This window comes from Herpailurus yagouaroundi, unplaced genomic scaffold (assembly GCF_014898765.1).
Source record: "Herpailurus yagouaroundi ecotype Mexico unplaced genomic scaffold, PumYag 160, whole genome shotgun sequence".
In the NCBI taxonomy this organism is placed as follows: Eukaryota; Metazoa; Chordata; class Mammalia; order Carnivora; family Felidae; genus Herpailurus; species Herpailurus yagouaroundi.
Genome location: NW_024412401.1, coordinates 49,649,694 through 49,664,131, shown reverse-complemented (window position 1 = coordinate 49,664,131; position 14,438 = coordinate 49,649,694). Strand labels below are relative to the sequence as shown.

At 54.9% G+C, this 14,438-nt stretch overlaps 2 protein-coding genes across 6 annotated transcripts in view; both read right to left on the bottom strand.

Annotated features, from left to right (window-relative positions):
* Nucleotides 1-2,059: 2,059 nt before the first annotated feature.
* On the bottom strand, nucleotides 2,060-10,690 carry SLC2A8 (solute carrier family 2 member 8). 3 transcript variants are annotated; one of them, XM_040482379.1, is made up of 10 exons: nucleotides 10,569-10,689; nucleotides 10,309-10,471; nucleotides 9,824-10,030; nucleotides 8,331-8,430; nucleotides 6,728-6,927; nucleotides 5,879-6,022; nucleotides 5,671-5,779; nucleotides 4,816-4,989; nucleotides 4,272-4,417; nucleotides 2,060-2,678 (listed from the first exon to the last, which is right to left on the bottom strand). In XM_040482379.1, exons 1-10 carry the CDS (start codon nucleotides 10,622-10,624, stop codon nucleotides 2,541-2,543), a joined length of 1,437 nt encoding a protein of 478 aa, XP_040338313.1. In that variant the 5' UTR covers nucleotides 10,625-10,689; the 3' UTR covers nucleotides 2,060-2,540. The 3 variants fall into 3 exon arrangements, with proteins under 3 accessions (XP_040338313.1, XP_040338314.1, XP_040338315.1); XM_040482380.1 differs by lacking the exon at nucleotides 10,309-10,471 and having other exon boundaries at nucleotides 10,569-10,648; XM_040482381.1 differs by lacking the exon at nucleotides 4,272-4,417 and having other exon boundaries at nucleotides 2,593-2,678; nucleotides 10,569-10,690.
* A 3,128-nt stretch (nucleotides 10,691-13,818) lies between these two features.
* The window catches only part of GARNL3 (GTPase activating Rap/RanGAP domain like 3), a 149,559-nt gene continuing 148,939 nt past the window's right edge, over nucleotides 13,819-14,438 (bottom strand). For all 3 annotated transcript variants that reach the window (XM_040482368.1, XM_040482369.1, XM_040482370.1), the window contains one exon: nucleotides 13,819-14,288. In XM_040482368.1, the coding sequence (XP_040338302.1) occupies nucleotides 14,111-14,288 (178 nt within the window). In that variant the 3' untranslated portion in view covers nucleotides 13,819-14,110. The remainder of the gene's footprint in view (nucleotides 14,289-14,438) is intronic.

Genomic DNA, 14,438 nt, shown 5'->3' with positions numbered 1-14,438 from the left:
ATGAGGGACACAAGGGAACATTTTGAGCTGATGAAAATGTCTTATATCTTGATTGTGGTGGTGGGTACACAGCTGTACACATTCCTCCTAAGTCATATTTTTATACCTACAATTGTTGAATTTTATGGTATCTAAATAATGCCTTAATAAAGTCTGTTTTTAAGAGTGAAAATATGGGGGTACCTGGGTGGCTCAGTTGACTGAGTGACTCTTGATTTCAGCTCAGGTCATGAGGATCAAGCCCTGTGTCGGGCTCTGTGCTGGGCAGGGAGCCTGCTTGGGATTGTCTCTCCCTCTTTCTCTGCCGCTCCCCAACTTGTGCATGCATGCACTGTCTTTCTCTCAAAATAATGTTAATAATCATGAAAAACAAAAAGTAAAAATAACGTATCCTCAGGGAAACCCCCAAAGGTATTTCCATCACAAAGAAAAGTGTAGGATACTACAAAAAAGGAATATATAATAAGATATAATTGAAAATGATTGTCAAAGCACCAATCAAAAGAAGGCTGGATTGGTCATACTGATATCAAAGTAGACCTCAGGACGAGGAATATTACCGGGGATAAAGAAGGTCATTTCATACTAAAGGACAAAACAATCAGAAGGTAGCAATCCCAGATGGGCGTGCACCCAGTGATGATCTCTAAGGCACATGAAGCAAAACCCAAGAGAACTGCAAGGAGAAAGAAATCCACATTTACAGGTGGAGATTTCCACACTTCTCTCTCAATAAATGATAGAACAAATGGACAGAAAGAAAAGATGTATTAGACCTGAACCGCTCTATTCAACAACTGGCCTAAATGGACATTTGTGGAATACCCTGCCGAACCACAGAATGTGGCTCTCAACCCGGTGGGCTGCTGTGCAGGCACGAAGAATGAGAATGTATATATGCAGTTACTGTGCGTGGATGTGACCTTGTTTCTGGAAGTCCCCAAGGAACTTGGATTTTGCTAAGGCTGAAAGTTCCTGTGTATTACTTAGCACATTTTACTGAAACCAGAGCAGCCATTGCAGAATCTTCCAGAAAACTCCTCACTGCTCAGCCCTGGACCCCACTGCACTTCCATTCTCCTACTCCCCAGTCTCGTTACAAGGCTTAATAGAAGATGTCAAGGTGGGCACATGTGGGGGCTGTACAACCCAGGAGGGGAGTAAAGCAGATCACGGAATGGGAAGTGTGGTGTCCTACCTGTGTGTAGTGATGCTAGAAAGGATAGATGTAGGGAAGAGGAGTTTCAGGATAGTATCAAGTTTTTGTTTTTTTTTAATTTTTTTCCTTTTGAGACAGAGAGGAGAGAGAGAGAGAGAGAGAGAACGCACAAGCAGGGGAGAGGAGGAGAGAGAGAGAATCCCAAGCAGGGATTTCATGACTCTGGGATCATGACTTGAGCTGAAACCAAGAGTCAGACACTCAACTGACTGAGTCACCAGCTCTACTGTGCTGACAGCAGAGAATCCGATGCGGGGCTCGAACTCACAAACTGCAAGATCATGACCCGAGCCAAAATGGAGAGTTGGAGGCTTAACCGTCTTTGCCACCCAGGTGCCCCAGGATAGAACCAAATTTTTAAAAGAAGTTACCTCTGGAAAGGTGCAGTTATGCATAATTATTGTATCACTTATCCAAAGAAATGAGTTAATATTTGTAAAGTGCTGAGGGCAATGCCTAGCAGATGGTTAACTGCTATAAAAATCATTATGCTAAATAAATCTGTGTTTTCCAATTTTCCTACAATAAACATGTATTACTTTTATAATGGATAATACAAGTAATTTGTAAAAGACTTGTGGGTCCATTAAAGTCACCAGAAGGAGAGATGTGTTGTTGTTGTTGTTGTTAATAAGATTTGATAACTAATGATCCAGGGGACTGAACCCGAGGATGAAGGAGCCAGAAATGATGTCCAAGTGCCAAGAGTGAGCCCAGCTGACCACAAGAAGAAGTAAATCAACATATTTGTGGCGAGGCCCAGTTCGTGGGAGGCCTGGTGTACGGAAGGGATGGGAAAATGTCCTTCTCAAACTGCATTTCACACAAAGAGGCCACGGCCTGATTTTCTGAGTCAAATCTTTATTTGGCAAACAAAGTTCCTTCCTGATAATGCAGCCACGTGAGAGGGGGGTCACCACCCAAAAGCATCTCCTCCAGAAAATGAGGAGCCGAGAGTCCCCCTCCTCTGCTGTTGCTTTTGTGGCAAGGTGGAGATGGCCTGTGGATGATGGACCACGGGGCAGCATAGCCCCTCCAAGGAGTTCCCTCCTCCTGAGTCGCAGAGTGGTGGTGGGAATTGGACCCCGGGGCCGGGAACCTCTTACCCATGGTTCGCTGGGCCATAGAGAGCTGGGTAGGAAGGAGGGACCCCGGAGGACAAGGCTCCAAGGGGCTGTGGTCCTGCATTCCACCTCCCTGGGGACAGGCAGGGGCTCCAGGCTCTGGCTGAGGCCCAGCTTGGAGTCACAGGTGATTCCGTCTCCTCTGAAGCCCAAAGCCGTCCCTGCTAGGAGTGGCAGCCACTCATGAGAAGGGGTTGTCATCGCCCCTCAAAATGGGCTGTGATTTGCTCCAAAGTCTTTCCTTTGGTTTCAGGGACACAGGACAGAGTGAAAAGGACACTGAAGATGCAGAAGGCGGAGGCGAGCCAGAAGGCGCCGTAAGGCCTGAGAACCTCCTGGAAAGAGAGGAAGGGCCTCATGTAGACACAACAGGTCAGGAGCCCTCATGGACCCTGAGCTGAGGCCCTGGCCCCCTCCCCCCCCCCCCCCCCCCCCCCAGGCTCAGGGGTGTGGAGGAGGGTCTGGCCCTGCCCTCCAGAAACCTGCAACGAGCACCATAGAAGGTGTGGACGTTGGGTGGCTGGGGAAGCTGGCAAAACGGTCATGAAGTGCCTCCCCCAAGGTCAGACCCCCACTGTCAAGTGACAGCTGGGCTCCCACCCCTGGTGTCTGCCTCCAGGGCCCCCAGACCTGCTCTCTACACTGTGCTTTGGCCCTACCCCCTGAGTTCCCTGCCCTCCAGAGGAGTCTCTTCTTGGTGCCACAGGGAGCAGGCTGCACTGGGGCAGTGTGAGCACGTAGGACACTCAGGACCCAGTGGCATGGAAGAAAGAGAGAGCACTTCCCGTCACTCAGAGCCTGGTCACCCTCCCAGGACAGACCTGATGACCTCCCAGGTGCCAGGACCAGAGGCCAGCTCCTTTCCCTCTGGGACCCAGTGACCCTGCGCTCCCCTGGCCCCCCCCTCCCCCCCCCCCCCCGCCAAACTCTGGGACACTGTACACTCCTGGGTCACTGTTAGGTCCTTTACCGCCGCTCCCCCTCCTTTGTTGCTGGTCCCTCCACACAGCTCCCAGTGAGTAATTTCCACCGCTAAGACTTTGCTCCGGTCTTCCCGATGTGTTCCCCAGCGCAGCCCGCCTGAGACCCAGGCCCTGCAGAGACTCCAGGCCAACCCCAGGCATCCATGCCTCTCCTGGCCTGCCCACCTCCACCTCCACCTCCCCACCCCCTCCAGCCTCCCAGTGGTTTGTTCTCCTTCTGCTGTCTGCTGCCAGCCCAACCTCATCCACCCCGTCCACCCCAATCCATCCACAGGGCACCCTGTCCACTGCATTCATTGCTGTCTCTGGCTCCTCCAACAGGCCTGGACATGGTATGTACCAGGAGACCTGGGGGAGGGGAGGCGGACGGGAATGAATGCCTGGACAGGTGGCCTATCTGCTCCAGAACCATCCTCCCCTATCAGCTGGGGAGCCCCATGGCAGGGTCCAGGGCTGTGTCAGTCCATCTGTGCAAAAGTAGCAAAGTTTTAAAATGAACTGACGCTCCCACAACCCTGAGGGGAAGGTGCTGTCACCCTCCTCCATCTTCAGCCAAGGAAGCTGGTTTAGAGAAGGTGAGCAGCACACCCCAGGTCACACAGTGGGAAGTGGCCGAGGTGGGGTTAGAGCCCACGCTTGTCAACTCCAAAGCCAGAGTTCTTCCCGCACAGCCCTAGACCCTGGCCCATGTCCCCACTGTCCAATGGTGGAACTGTATCCTGCTTTCCTTCTGCCGGAATGGCCTGAAGGCTCCTGAGTGGTCACAGCCTGTGTTCTGCACCTTTCCTGGCCCATCTGTCTTCCCTTCGTCCCTGACCAAGATGGCCGGTGTCCCAGGATGGTGGGGCCTCAGCCACTGGCCCTGAGTCTTCTGCAGTAAGAGTAATTCTAAAAAGCGCTCCCCACTGACTGCGTGAGGAGGAGACCCTCAGGGTCTGCACTTACCATGATGCTGCTGAACTCTTTCGTCACCAGGAAGGCCATGAACCAGTTAGTGAGGACGCACACACCTGTGGCCAGGCCCTTGACGTGCAGAGGAAAGATCTCAGACATGAGGAGCCAGGGGATGGGCCCCCAGCCCACGGCGAAGCCTGTGGGAGCAAGACAGGCATCAGAAGCCCATAGGGCCGACCCCTTGGCTGGCCACAGACCCCCTGGGCCAAAGCCTCGCAGTTTCCAGCCAGGGCCCCCCAGCTCTGTGCCTTCCTGTAGCGATGTCTCAGGTCAGTCCCTCTACTTCTTAGTACCAGGCTTTTCTCTGTAGAATGGGGTCATGCCGGGGCCCGCTTGGAGGGCTGTTTGGGGAGTAAGTGAAAGGGGCAGAGAAGGGTTTAGCTCAGTGCCCGGGGCCTTGGTCAGAGCCATAAACGCAGGGGCGGGGGACCTGTGGGATGGGGAGGCCTGGACTGGCTGGGAGCCGCAGGAACCCGGCAGTGATGGAATGGCCCCACAGGCCCCCCGCCCAACCTCCCCGTGGGCCCCCTCTCACCAGCGATGAAGAGGCACATGCTGCCCACTGCCAACCAGGCCAACCCCACGCTGGCACTGGTGGGCTCCATGGAGATGGGTGTCGAGAGGTCCACGTGTGAGGAGTTGCTGGGGCCGCCCTGGGTCAGCTTGAAGTAGGCGCCGAAGGCACTGGTGCTGAACACCATGATCACACCTGCAGGCGGAAGGGGGCAGTGCGCAGGGCTCTGGGAGAAGTGGACCGCGGTCCGGGCACGGGGCACTCAGGTTGGAGTCTCAGTGCAGTGTGGCCACAGTGATGCAGCCTGGGTTTCTCTGAGAGGGTGGTGAGCGGGACCCAGGAGCCCAGATCGGCAGCACCCAGCCCGGGCCGGCCCCAGCTTGGACCTCGAACCGGAGCCAACTCCAAGAAGCTCCTGGTGGCAGTGCCTTCCTGGACCGAGGAGCAGGAGTGGTAACTGTGACAGCAGCATGGGTTTCACCCCCGTGCAGATCATCTCTGGATCCTCACAATGGCCCATCGCCCCCATTTCATACAGGGAAAACTGAGGTTCAGAGGGGTGAAGTCACTTGCCCCAAAAGACCTCCAGCTTCTGAGTCACTTCTCCTGCTGGGTCCTCAGTTTCCTCATTGTAAACTGGGGCCCTGATGGCGCCTGCTTGGAGGCTCACTGCAAGGGTCTGTTAGTGCAGGCCTGGTCTGGAGCAAGCACTCAGTAAGGGCTCCCATGGATCTCGGCCTTGTTCTCAGGGGTGCTTGGCTGGCCTTTTCCTGTCTCAGTGTGGTGGCCTTGGCAAAGACCCTCCAGTCTGTGGTGGGGACCCTGGCCTGCGCCACCCCATTTTCAAAGGGCCGAGCCCTTGCCCTCAGGCCTCACCTGACAAGGTCAGGAGCAGCCTCCGCCCAGCTTTGTCCATGATGAGGGCCGCCATGGCCGTGAACAGCACCTGGATGATGCCCACGATGACCGAGGCTAGGCTGCTCTCCTGGGGAGATGGGCCAAGGCGGGTCAGGCAAAGACCCCAGGACTAGGCCCCATCCACACAGCATCTGGATGAGGCAGGCCAGGGTGGAGGCCTCTTTACCTTGAACTTGGCCTCCTCAAAGATGGTCTCTGCATAGAACATGACAGCATTGATCCCTGACAGCTGCTGGAAGGCCATGAGTGAAACGCCGATGATGAAGGGCTTGTAGATGCTAGGAAGCCTCAGCTGGGCCAGGCGGAAGCCCTGCTCAGACAGAGGCCGGTGTCAATGCGTCTCCCTATCCCCTCCCGAGGGGCCTGCTGGCTTTGAGCCCCTGTCCTAAAGCCTGGTGGAGGGAGTGAGGCTCAGCTTCTTATCACCTGGGCCGCGGGTCCAAGACAGGTCTCCGCATCACTTTAGCCTCTCCATTTGTAAGGTCCTCACCTCCCCATGCGCTTTCCTGATTTGCTGGGGGAACTACAAAGAGATTACATGGGCACATAGCCAGGGGCTCCAGAATCCTACCAGCCTCAGGCCTGGGCCTGTGCCGAGTGCCTCTCCTGGCACCACCAGGCACATGCTAGGACTCCCATCTTACAGATGAAGAAAGGAATGCTTAAGGATGGGAAGGTCAGACAGCAGGTAAGTGGCAGAGACTCCGTCTTCTCCGCTGCCCTCCAGTATCCCATTTAAAAATCCAGTTCCTCAAGGTTGCGCCTGCGTTTCCTTCTGACACACTGGGCCTTTCTCTTCCTGGGACAGTAAGATCAAGGCTAAGGCCCAGCCAAGTAGTGGGGCTCCAGCAGGCCTTTGCTTGCTCACACATAGGACAATGCCACCACTTGTGCCTCTCCTCCCCGTGTGTGTCTGCACAGCCTTGGGGACAGGCTGTGCTAGCCTCCCCTGGCTGCAAAGGGGCCATACCTCACTGTTTCCTCCCCACCCTGGCTCTGGATCCCAGCCCCTCACCTGGTGCTCGGCCCCGACAGGGGGCTCCTCCCAGGTCTGCTCAGAGCCCCACAGGAACTGCATAGCGGCCATGGCTTCCTGGCGCTTGTGCTGGGTCAGCAAGAAGCGTGGGGTCTCGGGCATGTAGCACATGAGCAGCAGCATGAAGGAGGCGGGCACACAACCCAGCACAGCCAGCCAGCGCCACTCCAGGACCCAGCCTGGTGGGGGGCAGGGGGGTGGTGGTTTCAGATGTCAGTGCGGAGTGGGCCAGCCTGCACCTTATCAGGGAGCGCCTGCCCTCTCACCAACCCCCGGGACTCAGCTTAAAGGGTGGGGGCCTCACGACCTCTGTGTGGCTACTACCCTTGCTTGCGTTTGTTACTAATACTGTTGTTACCATCTGTTGAGAAACATTGCGTAAACAAGCTGGTGGGTGCATTATGCTACATCTGCTCAGTGGATATTTACGTGGCAATCAAAAATGAATGAGGCACTTGTTTTGTCTAAAAGTGAGGGGTGGGAGAATAAATATGCATAGTCGTCATGCATGCACAGACTCTGGAAGGCCACAAGAAGCAGGCAAGTGGGCTCCTCTAGAGAGGAAGGGGGACACAGTGGGAGAGACTTTTTTCCTGAACACCAGTGGATCAATATTCACAGAAATTGATCAAAGTGCAGGTTATGATGAGGTAATTCTGTAGGCATATTGACACCCATGTGTCTGTCCCAAATGTCAATGTCTGTATATGGCAGGGGCTTTGGCACATTGCGGGTCCCCAAAAGCAGCCAGACTGCTGGTAGGACGCTGAATTAGAGTCTGGATGCTAAGTGGGTAAAAATGAATGACCACACACCAGCATGTCGTCCACTCTGAAGAACCAGAGGGCACAGGCTCTGGGCCCTGCCACTGCCAGTCAGGTTCCTGAAGCCCCCATTCCTCGCTGGGTATAAGGCCATCCCTTGACAGTTCTCATGGGGCCTGCTGCTTTTCATATGTCGCTTAATTTAGTCCCTCAACAGCCTTGGGCTAGGTAGGGTTATCTCCACTTAAAGACAGGGGAAGCGAGGCTCCCTGGGGCAGTGTGACAGAGCCAGAACGTGCCCCCTAATGTGGAACCATCAGGTATGAAGCCTCTTTCTACCACAGTTCTAGCGAAAGCATGTCTGCCTCCAGAAGCTTCCTCATGTTGACCCCAGCTCTGACCCTCGGGTTCCCTGGGACCCTCCTCCTTCACGCTGCAAATCTAGTACTAGTATTTGAGAGACAGTCTTGGGCCCTCCAAACTCCTGGGCTGGAGTTTTTGGGGTGTCCCCCCACCCCCTTAAATTCTTAATTTGTTACTGCACAGTGACCCAACCAGTCAGCCCTCCCCACATCCTCGGAATGGGCTTCTGCCCTGGGAAGATGAGGACATCGCCTTCTCCCACTCTCCCTGGGAGTTAGGCACAAGACCCACACAAACCACGTGCTCAGGCAGGTGATCTGGGACCCTGGCACCTTGGGCACTGGCTGTGTGACCTTGGGCAAGCCCCTTGACCTCTATGAACTTCAGTTTCTACAGCTTCAAAATGGCCACCGAGCCATTAGCAGGGATCAAAAGAGATACCATGAAAATCATACCTGCCAGGTAGGCTAGGAGGATGCCTGTGACGACCATCAGCTGCACACAGGAGCCGAGCAGCCCCCGCACTGCAGGGTAGGCGATTTCAGAGATATACACCTGGTGGCAATGGAGAGAAAACTTTACTCGGTGCCCAAGAGTTCTTAAAACTGAAGAGCCGCAGCTATTCAGAGTTGAGGAGAACCTCAGTTGGGGCTGCTCCAAGCCAGCTGGGCCTCTGGTTGCAGGTCCCAGGTCGCCGAAGCCCTCCCCGTACCTCCCCACGTCTCCAAGTGATCAGCAGCAGGTGTTTTACAGGGGATTAAGGGTATATACGTGGCTGCTGTGTGTGTTTGTGGGGAGGTGGCACAGAGTTTTTCAAACTTTCATTTAATTGCATGACTAGCCTCAATAAATACAGCTTCTGATGCAGTATAGGTCTAGGGTGGGCCCCAAGATTCTGCCTTTCAACTTGCTTCAGATGACACCCAGGCTGCCGGTCCAAGGACCACACTCTGAGCAGTGCTCTTGGAACCAGAACTCTGCCTCAGTTGCTACTAGTGACTGCTACTGCTTTCTCTGGGCTCGGGGGCCAGAAAGGTCTTACCCACACTTCTAGGTTATTCTATTACCTTATGCCGACGGCTAAGATGGGTGTGTTTTTGTCCAGTAACAAAACCCAAAACATGAAATCCAACTCCACTGCTGCCCAGAAAATGCGGGTAAAGGGAGTGGCAGGTGCAAAGGGATGACCAGGGAGGACTCACAGCCACTACTTTTAATGTCACCAGGTTGACGTGTGGGTAGTTGATCAAGCCCATGGCCAGCAGCAGTTCCCCGGTCACCCTACAATCTCAGCTGCCAGGGTCCAAGGCCTTCCAGGGCTATACATGCAGAGTCTCGGTCAGTCCCCACAACCAGTGCATGAGGCAATGCCCCACTTTACAGGGGAGGAAACTGAGGCACAGAGAGGTGCTCGGCCCCAGTGAGTGGCAGAGCCGGCACTGTCAGCCTGGACAGTGGTGGCTCAGGAGATGGGGAGAGGAGAGATACAGCAGCCGGAGGACTAGCTCCTGAGTAGTGAAGGGGAGCAGCAGAGCCCAGCAGCCTTTGCTGCCAGGACAAACCAGAAGAGAATTTTCCTAAGCTGTATTCAATGGTCTGAATGACAGTGGGAGATCTAAGATCTGCAGGCTTCTGTGACCATCCACAGATGGCATCTTATTTGTAGAGCAAGAGAGAGGCCTGGTGAAGTGGCACAGTCCTGGGTTCGAGTAATAAGTAGCTTTGCCACTGACTAGTTGTGGCTGGACAAAGGACTTCAGTTTCTGAAGCTCACTTCATCTGTAAACAAGGATAACGGCGGCTCCTTCCAAGGCCCGTTGCGGGGGTAAGGAAGATAAAGCTGGTAAGGGGAACCGTGCCAGGCACCCAGGAGGCCGCAGCCAGGGAGAAGCACGCTCCCAGGTCTGCTCCTTTTCTGTCCCAAGGCGCGAGGATGGGGGACACTCACCGGAGCTACGAGCGAGGCAATACCGCAGGCCACGCCGGTTAGGAGGCGGCCCCCGAGCAGCATCCACACGTTCTGGGCCGCGGTGATGACTGCAAAGCCGACCACGAAGGGCAGGGTGCAGAGCAGAAGGCTTAGCTTGCGCCCGGCGCGGTCCACGAGCCAGCCGCCCAGCACGCCCCCCGCCGCGGCTCCCAGGGTCACGATGGCCTGAGGGCGAGGCGACCGCAGGATGAAGAGGGGACGCCACGGAGCCTCAGCCCAACCTCGCCCTCAATCCCAGCCCCAGCAGCAGCCTCAGCGAAAAGGGGATGGGGGTCCCAGGCTGGCGGTCCGCGGGGGAGGGTGAGCCCTGGCAGGAGAGCCGGGACGCACCCGGAGGAGGGTCTCAGTGCCCGCTCAAAGCAAGGTAAGGGCGGGGTCCCCTTGCGCGTGAGACGGGAGGAAGAGGGTCCCAGGCGGGCTGGAGGGTGAGCCCGAGGCCTCACCCCGAACCAGGAGGCGGCGGCGTCGTCGAGGCGCAGGGCCTGGGCCGCGGCGCGCCGCAGGCTCGGGATGGCGGGGGAGCTGTAGCCGAGCGCGAAGCCGAAGGTGAGCGGGCCCAGGGCGGCGGCGAAGGCGGCGAGGAAGACCCGGCGACTGAGAGGGGCGCTGCGGGGACAGGGCGGTTGGTGAGCGGCGCCGGCCTGGGCGCAGCAGAAGGGGCGAGGCCACTCCCTGGGCCTGAGTCGCCCCCCTACCCGCTCACCTGCCGCCGGGCGGCCCCAGGAGCGGCCGGGTCTCCTCCTGGTCCTCCGGCGTCATGTCTGCACCCAACGCCTGCTTGGTCAGCTCTGTTGCCTGAACTGTCACGGGTCCCGCGAGTACAGCACGCACCCGCCTCTCACAGCAGAGCCGGCCAATGGGCGGGGAGGGTCTGCTCAGGGGCGGGATGGGAACGGCCAAAGGGAACGCAAGGCGGGGTTAGCGTCTGCGCTAGGAGCCACCCCCCCAAATCAAAGCCGACCAATGGGAGAAAAGAGCCGGTTGGTGTCGCTCACTGGAACCGCCCCCAGGACCTAGCTCGCCAATGTTTAGGTGGGGCGGAGTTTGTATCTGGGCCCGGACTATAACCATCCAATAGGAGTGTGGTGCGAACCCAGAGGCGGGATCAGAAAGCTGACTCGAGCTGAGCTGGCCAATGAAGGTGGAAGGCGGGGATTACATTTTCTCCTGGAGCCGCCTCTTAGTCTAGCTTCAACCAATGAGGCTAGCAGCAGGACGAAGGTGGAGCAGGTAGGTCGCGCACCCGACTTCCCGCCCCGACTCTGGGGAGCAGGCTGCCTGGGCTGCTCTGCAGTTCCTGCTCTGCGTTAACCGCTGCCCTGGGGCCTGGGTTGGAGGCACCCGGCCCAGATCAGTCCACTGAAACCGCAGGGAGGAATGTCTTCAAACGACTGTCCTGGGCCTCTCTCTTTCCTTTTGGAAGCTGGGCTGCTGGGGGCAGAGGCATGGCCCTGCGCGCTGCAATTCACCTCTGTGCCGGTCACTACTCGGGGCCCCCAGATTGCTGACGGCTACCACCCAACAACCACTAGGACCTCCAGGTGCTAAGGACCTGTGTTGGGCACGGTCCTCGGTTATGCGACTGATCTGGGCTTAAATGGTGAGCCCCGGGCTCCCGGTTAAGTTACACTCACTTCATAGGTCATCTTAACTCTTGAATCTTCATCTTACCACCTGCCATCTTCCAGTCTCTTGCCGATGTTAACAGCTAACCTCTTCGCATACGCACCCAAGTCACTGCTGGAGGTACGATGTCAGGGCTCTGAAGAATCTTGCCATTTGTACCTGGCAAATGCACACTCTGTATGGGGCAGCTGAGGTGCAGTGCTGTGTAATTCTTGCAAGAACCAGGGCTATGAGAGTAAGAGATTTGGCTTCTAATCCCTCTCTGGGCCTCTGTTAACTCATCTGTAAGTGGGGATGACAATATCCACCTTCCGGGAAGGTTTTGAGCAGAGGCAATGCACATAAAAGACCAAGCACACGTGAAGCACTCAAATGCTAGCCAGTATGACTATGAAAGTTGTTTGACCCAGTGCAGCCACCTGATTGTACTATCTTTGAAGACAGGCACCCGGCCCTCTATGCTTCCACAGCATCTTGTGCTCAAGTTATAAATTCTCTCAGCTCTTATCACTGCTTTGCGATCACCTGTTTACTTCCCTCCCTCCCTCAGTGGTATGACCTCCTCCTCCAGTGAGTGGGAACTGGGTGCTTGCAGAGTGGATGAATACCTGAAACCCCATGGCAAACGGTGTACTCTGTAACTCAGCCAGTGGGGTGTGCAGAGAGGCTTACGTGGACAGGACACTCCAGTGAGCCCAGCTAGCACAGCCCTCTGAGCCACAGGCCCCTCCAAACCTCCTCCTGCCCTCTGGTCGGTGGTCTCCCTTCCCGTGTGCAGCATTCACTTCGTGGCCTTTGGAAGCAGATATTGCTGCCAGAGCAGCCGCCCCCCCCCCCCTTTTATAAGCGAAGCCCCATCGATCTGATTTGTAGGCTCAACCTCTTTCTTGCCCTTTCTATATTCGCTCCTTGGATCTGTGACTCCTGGCAAATTTGGGGGCGGTTCTGACGCTGCCAATCTCTTTGGAAGAATGTTCTAAATCACCCTCGGCTTTTCTGTTCCCGGCTGAGAAGCAAGAAACTTCACGCAAAAAGATGACAGAAAGAACACATAGACAAGCTCGGAAAGCTTACAAATTAGTTTAACATGAAAAACACCAGCCAGATCCAATGGACACAAGGCACTCAGCCTGACTCTGTATGGTGGATGGGGGAGCGAGCACAGCCCTGGGGTCAGAGAACTCACCAGTTTCATATCACTGCCCCCTTCTGAGCCTCAGTTTACTCATTTGACAAGCAATAATAGTGAAACCTAACTCACAAAACTTTTCATGAGGTTGAGAGACAGCACGAGTGGACCACGAGGTACAAAAGGGCATAACAAAACAAAGATGAAGAACGGGCCAGCCGCGTACCCCGAGAGATAACCTGGCTATATCCAGAAAGCACTGTCTGCATTATTCTCACCTCTTGGCATCTGCTGAAGGAAACCACACAGCCTTCGCTGAGTGCACCATGTTGAGCCATTTCTTGCACAAAGACCACTGTGGTGCAACAGACAGACAGGGTGCAAGGCCCACAAGAAGATAGGACCCAGACTTCTGTAAAATCTGTCAGATCAAGGTGAGGTCAAACACAGCTCTCTGCTCTTCCAGGGAAGGCCTGTGGAAAAACCCTCAGAGATGCTCTAATGGGAGAATGACTTCGCGTGTCTTTTGGTGGGTGATATAGGCAAGAAGAGAGCTAATACAATGGGATCTGTCAGACTAAAGCGAGGAGGTGAATTACCTTCTTCATACAGATGAAAATGTTTACAGTGTCAGTGAAACTAGGTTTCCCCCTTTGATCTCCCCCCGGTTAGAGGCTGAGCTTTCACGGTTTCATTTGCTCTTGGTCAAGCCTGCATTTTCTTCTCACTTTGAGGAGGGGGGCCACAGAAGGCAGGTAAGGACAAGAGGGAGGACGATCACTTGATTCACGTGAAACGTGAGGAGGGGATCTGAGAGTAATTTTGATGACAAGGAGTGACTGTTGCCTGGCTATATGATTTGAGAGCAACAGCGAAACCAAACAAAATCATCTTAAGACTCTTAACAAGCTCCTCCCCCTGTTATTCTTTGTGAGACACAAGGAGGAAGCAGGAGCTTCTAAGAACTAACCATTCAGCCTTTCTCAAAAGTCTATAGGTGGGGACGCAGCTGGTGCCAATCACTGTGACCCGAAACAGCAACAGGGGCCAAAGGTGCAGAAAGAAAACTTATTTATAATAGGTTTTAAAAGCAATGGCTTTTCTTTATAAAAGAAACACATTATGTGACATAAATTAAAACCATAATGAAAAAATAATTTTTCCATCTAAGTATATAAAATATAAGAGAAGGTTGCAGTACATAAGAACGAACATTTTTGATTTATTCAAAGTTTCAATCTAAAACCTCAATGAAATCTACCACCTTTATTACAAGGGGACTGATGGTTCCCAAACAGAAAGAAACAAAGGTCAAGAAAGATGGCACCGGACATTGGAGAGACCCAAACCGGCCAGGTGGGCAGAAGGTTTGGTCCAGTAGATCATGGGTGGGCTAAAAGCCACATTTTGTCGAGAAACGCTGTCAGAACTGGTTAAAGAGTATAAACCTCCATAAGAAAATTAAAGATGGCAAACTCAATCCCGACCCATCACTTCAGGTCGATAATGTCTTCGTCCGAGGAAGCTGTGAGCTGGAAGGGGCTCCTGCCCCACACGGGGCTGCCTTCTCTGTCCACCAGAGGGTCCTGTTCGGAGCCCGTCGAGTAGTAGCGCCCCTCGGTGTTGGCTTCTGGAGCAGACGGACTTTCCAAGGAGCCTGATGTGATCCTGGAAGAGAAAAGTCACATAAAGGATCCCTGGAGAGCACTAGTGACCGGGGCCTCTTCTGTCAGGCAGTTTCCTGCTCCTTTGAGCTCATAAGCCTGCCTCTCCCCTTCCCGGGGGGGGGGGGGGGGGGGGGGGGGGGGGGGGGGGGGG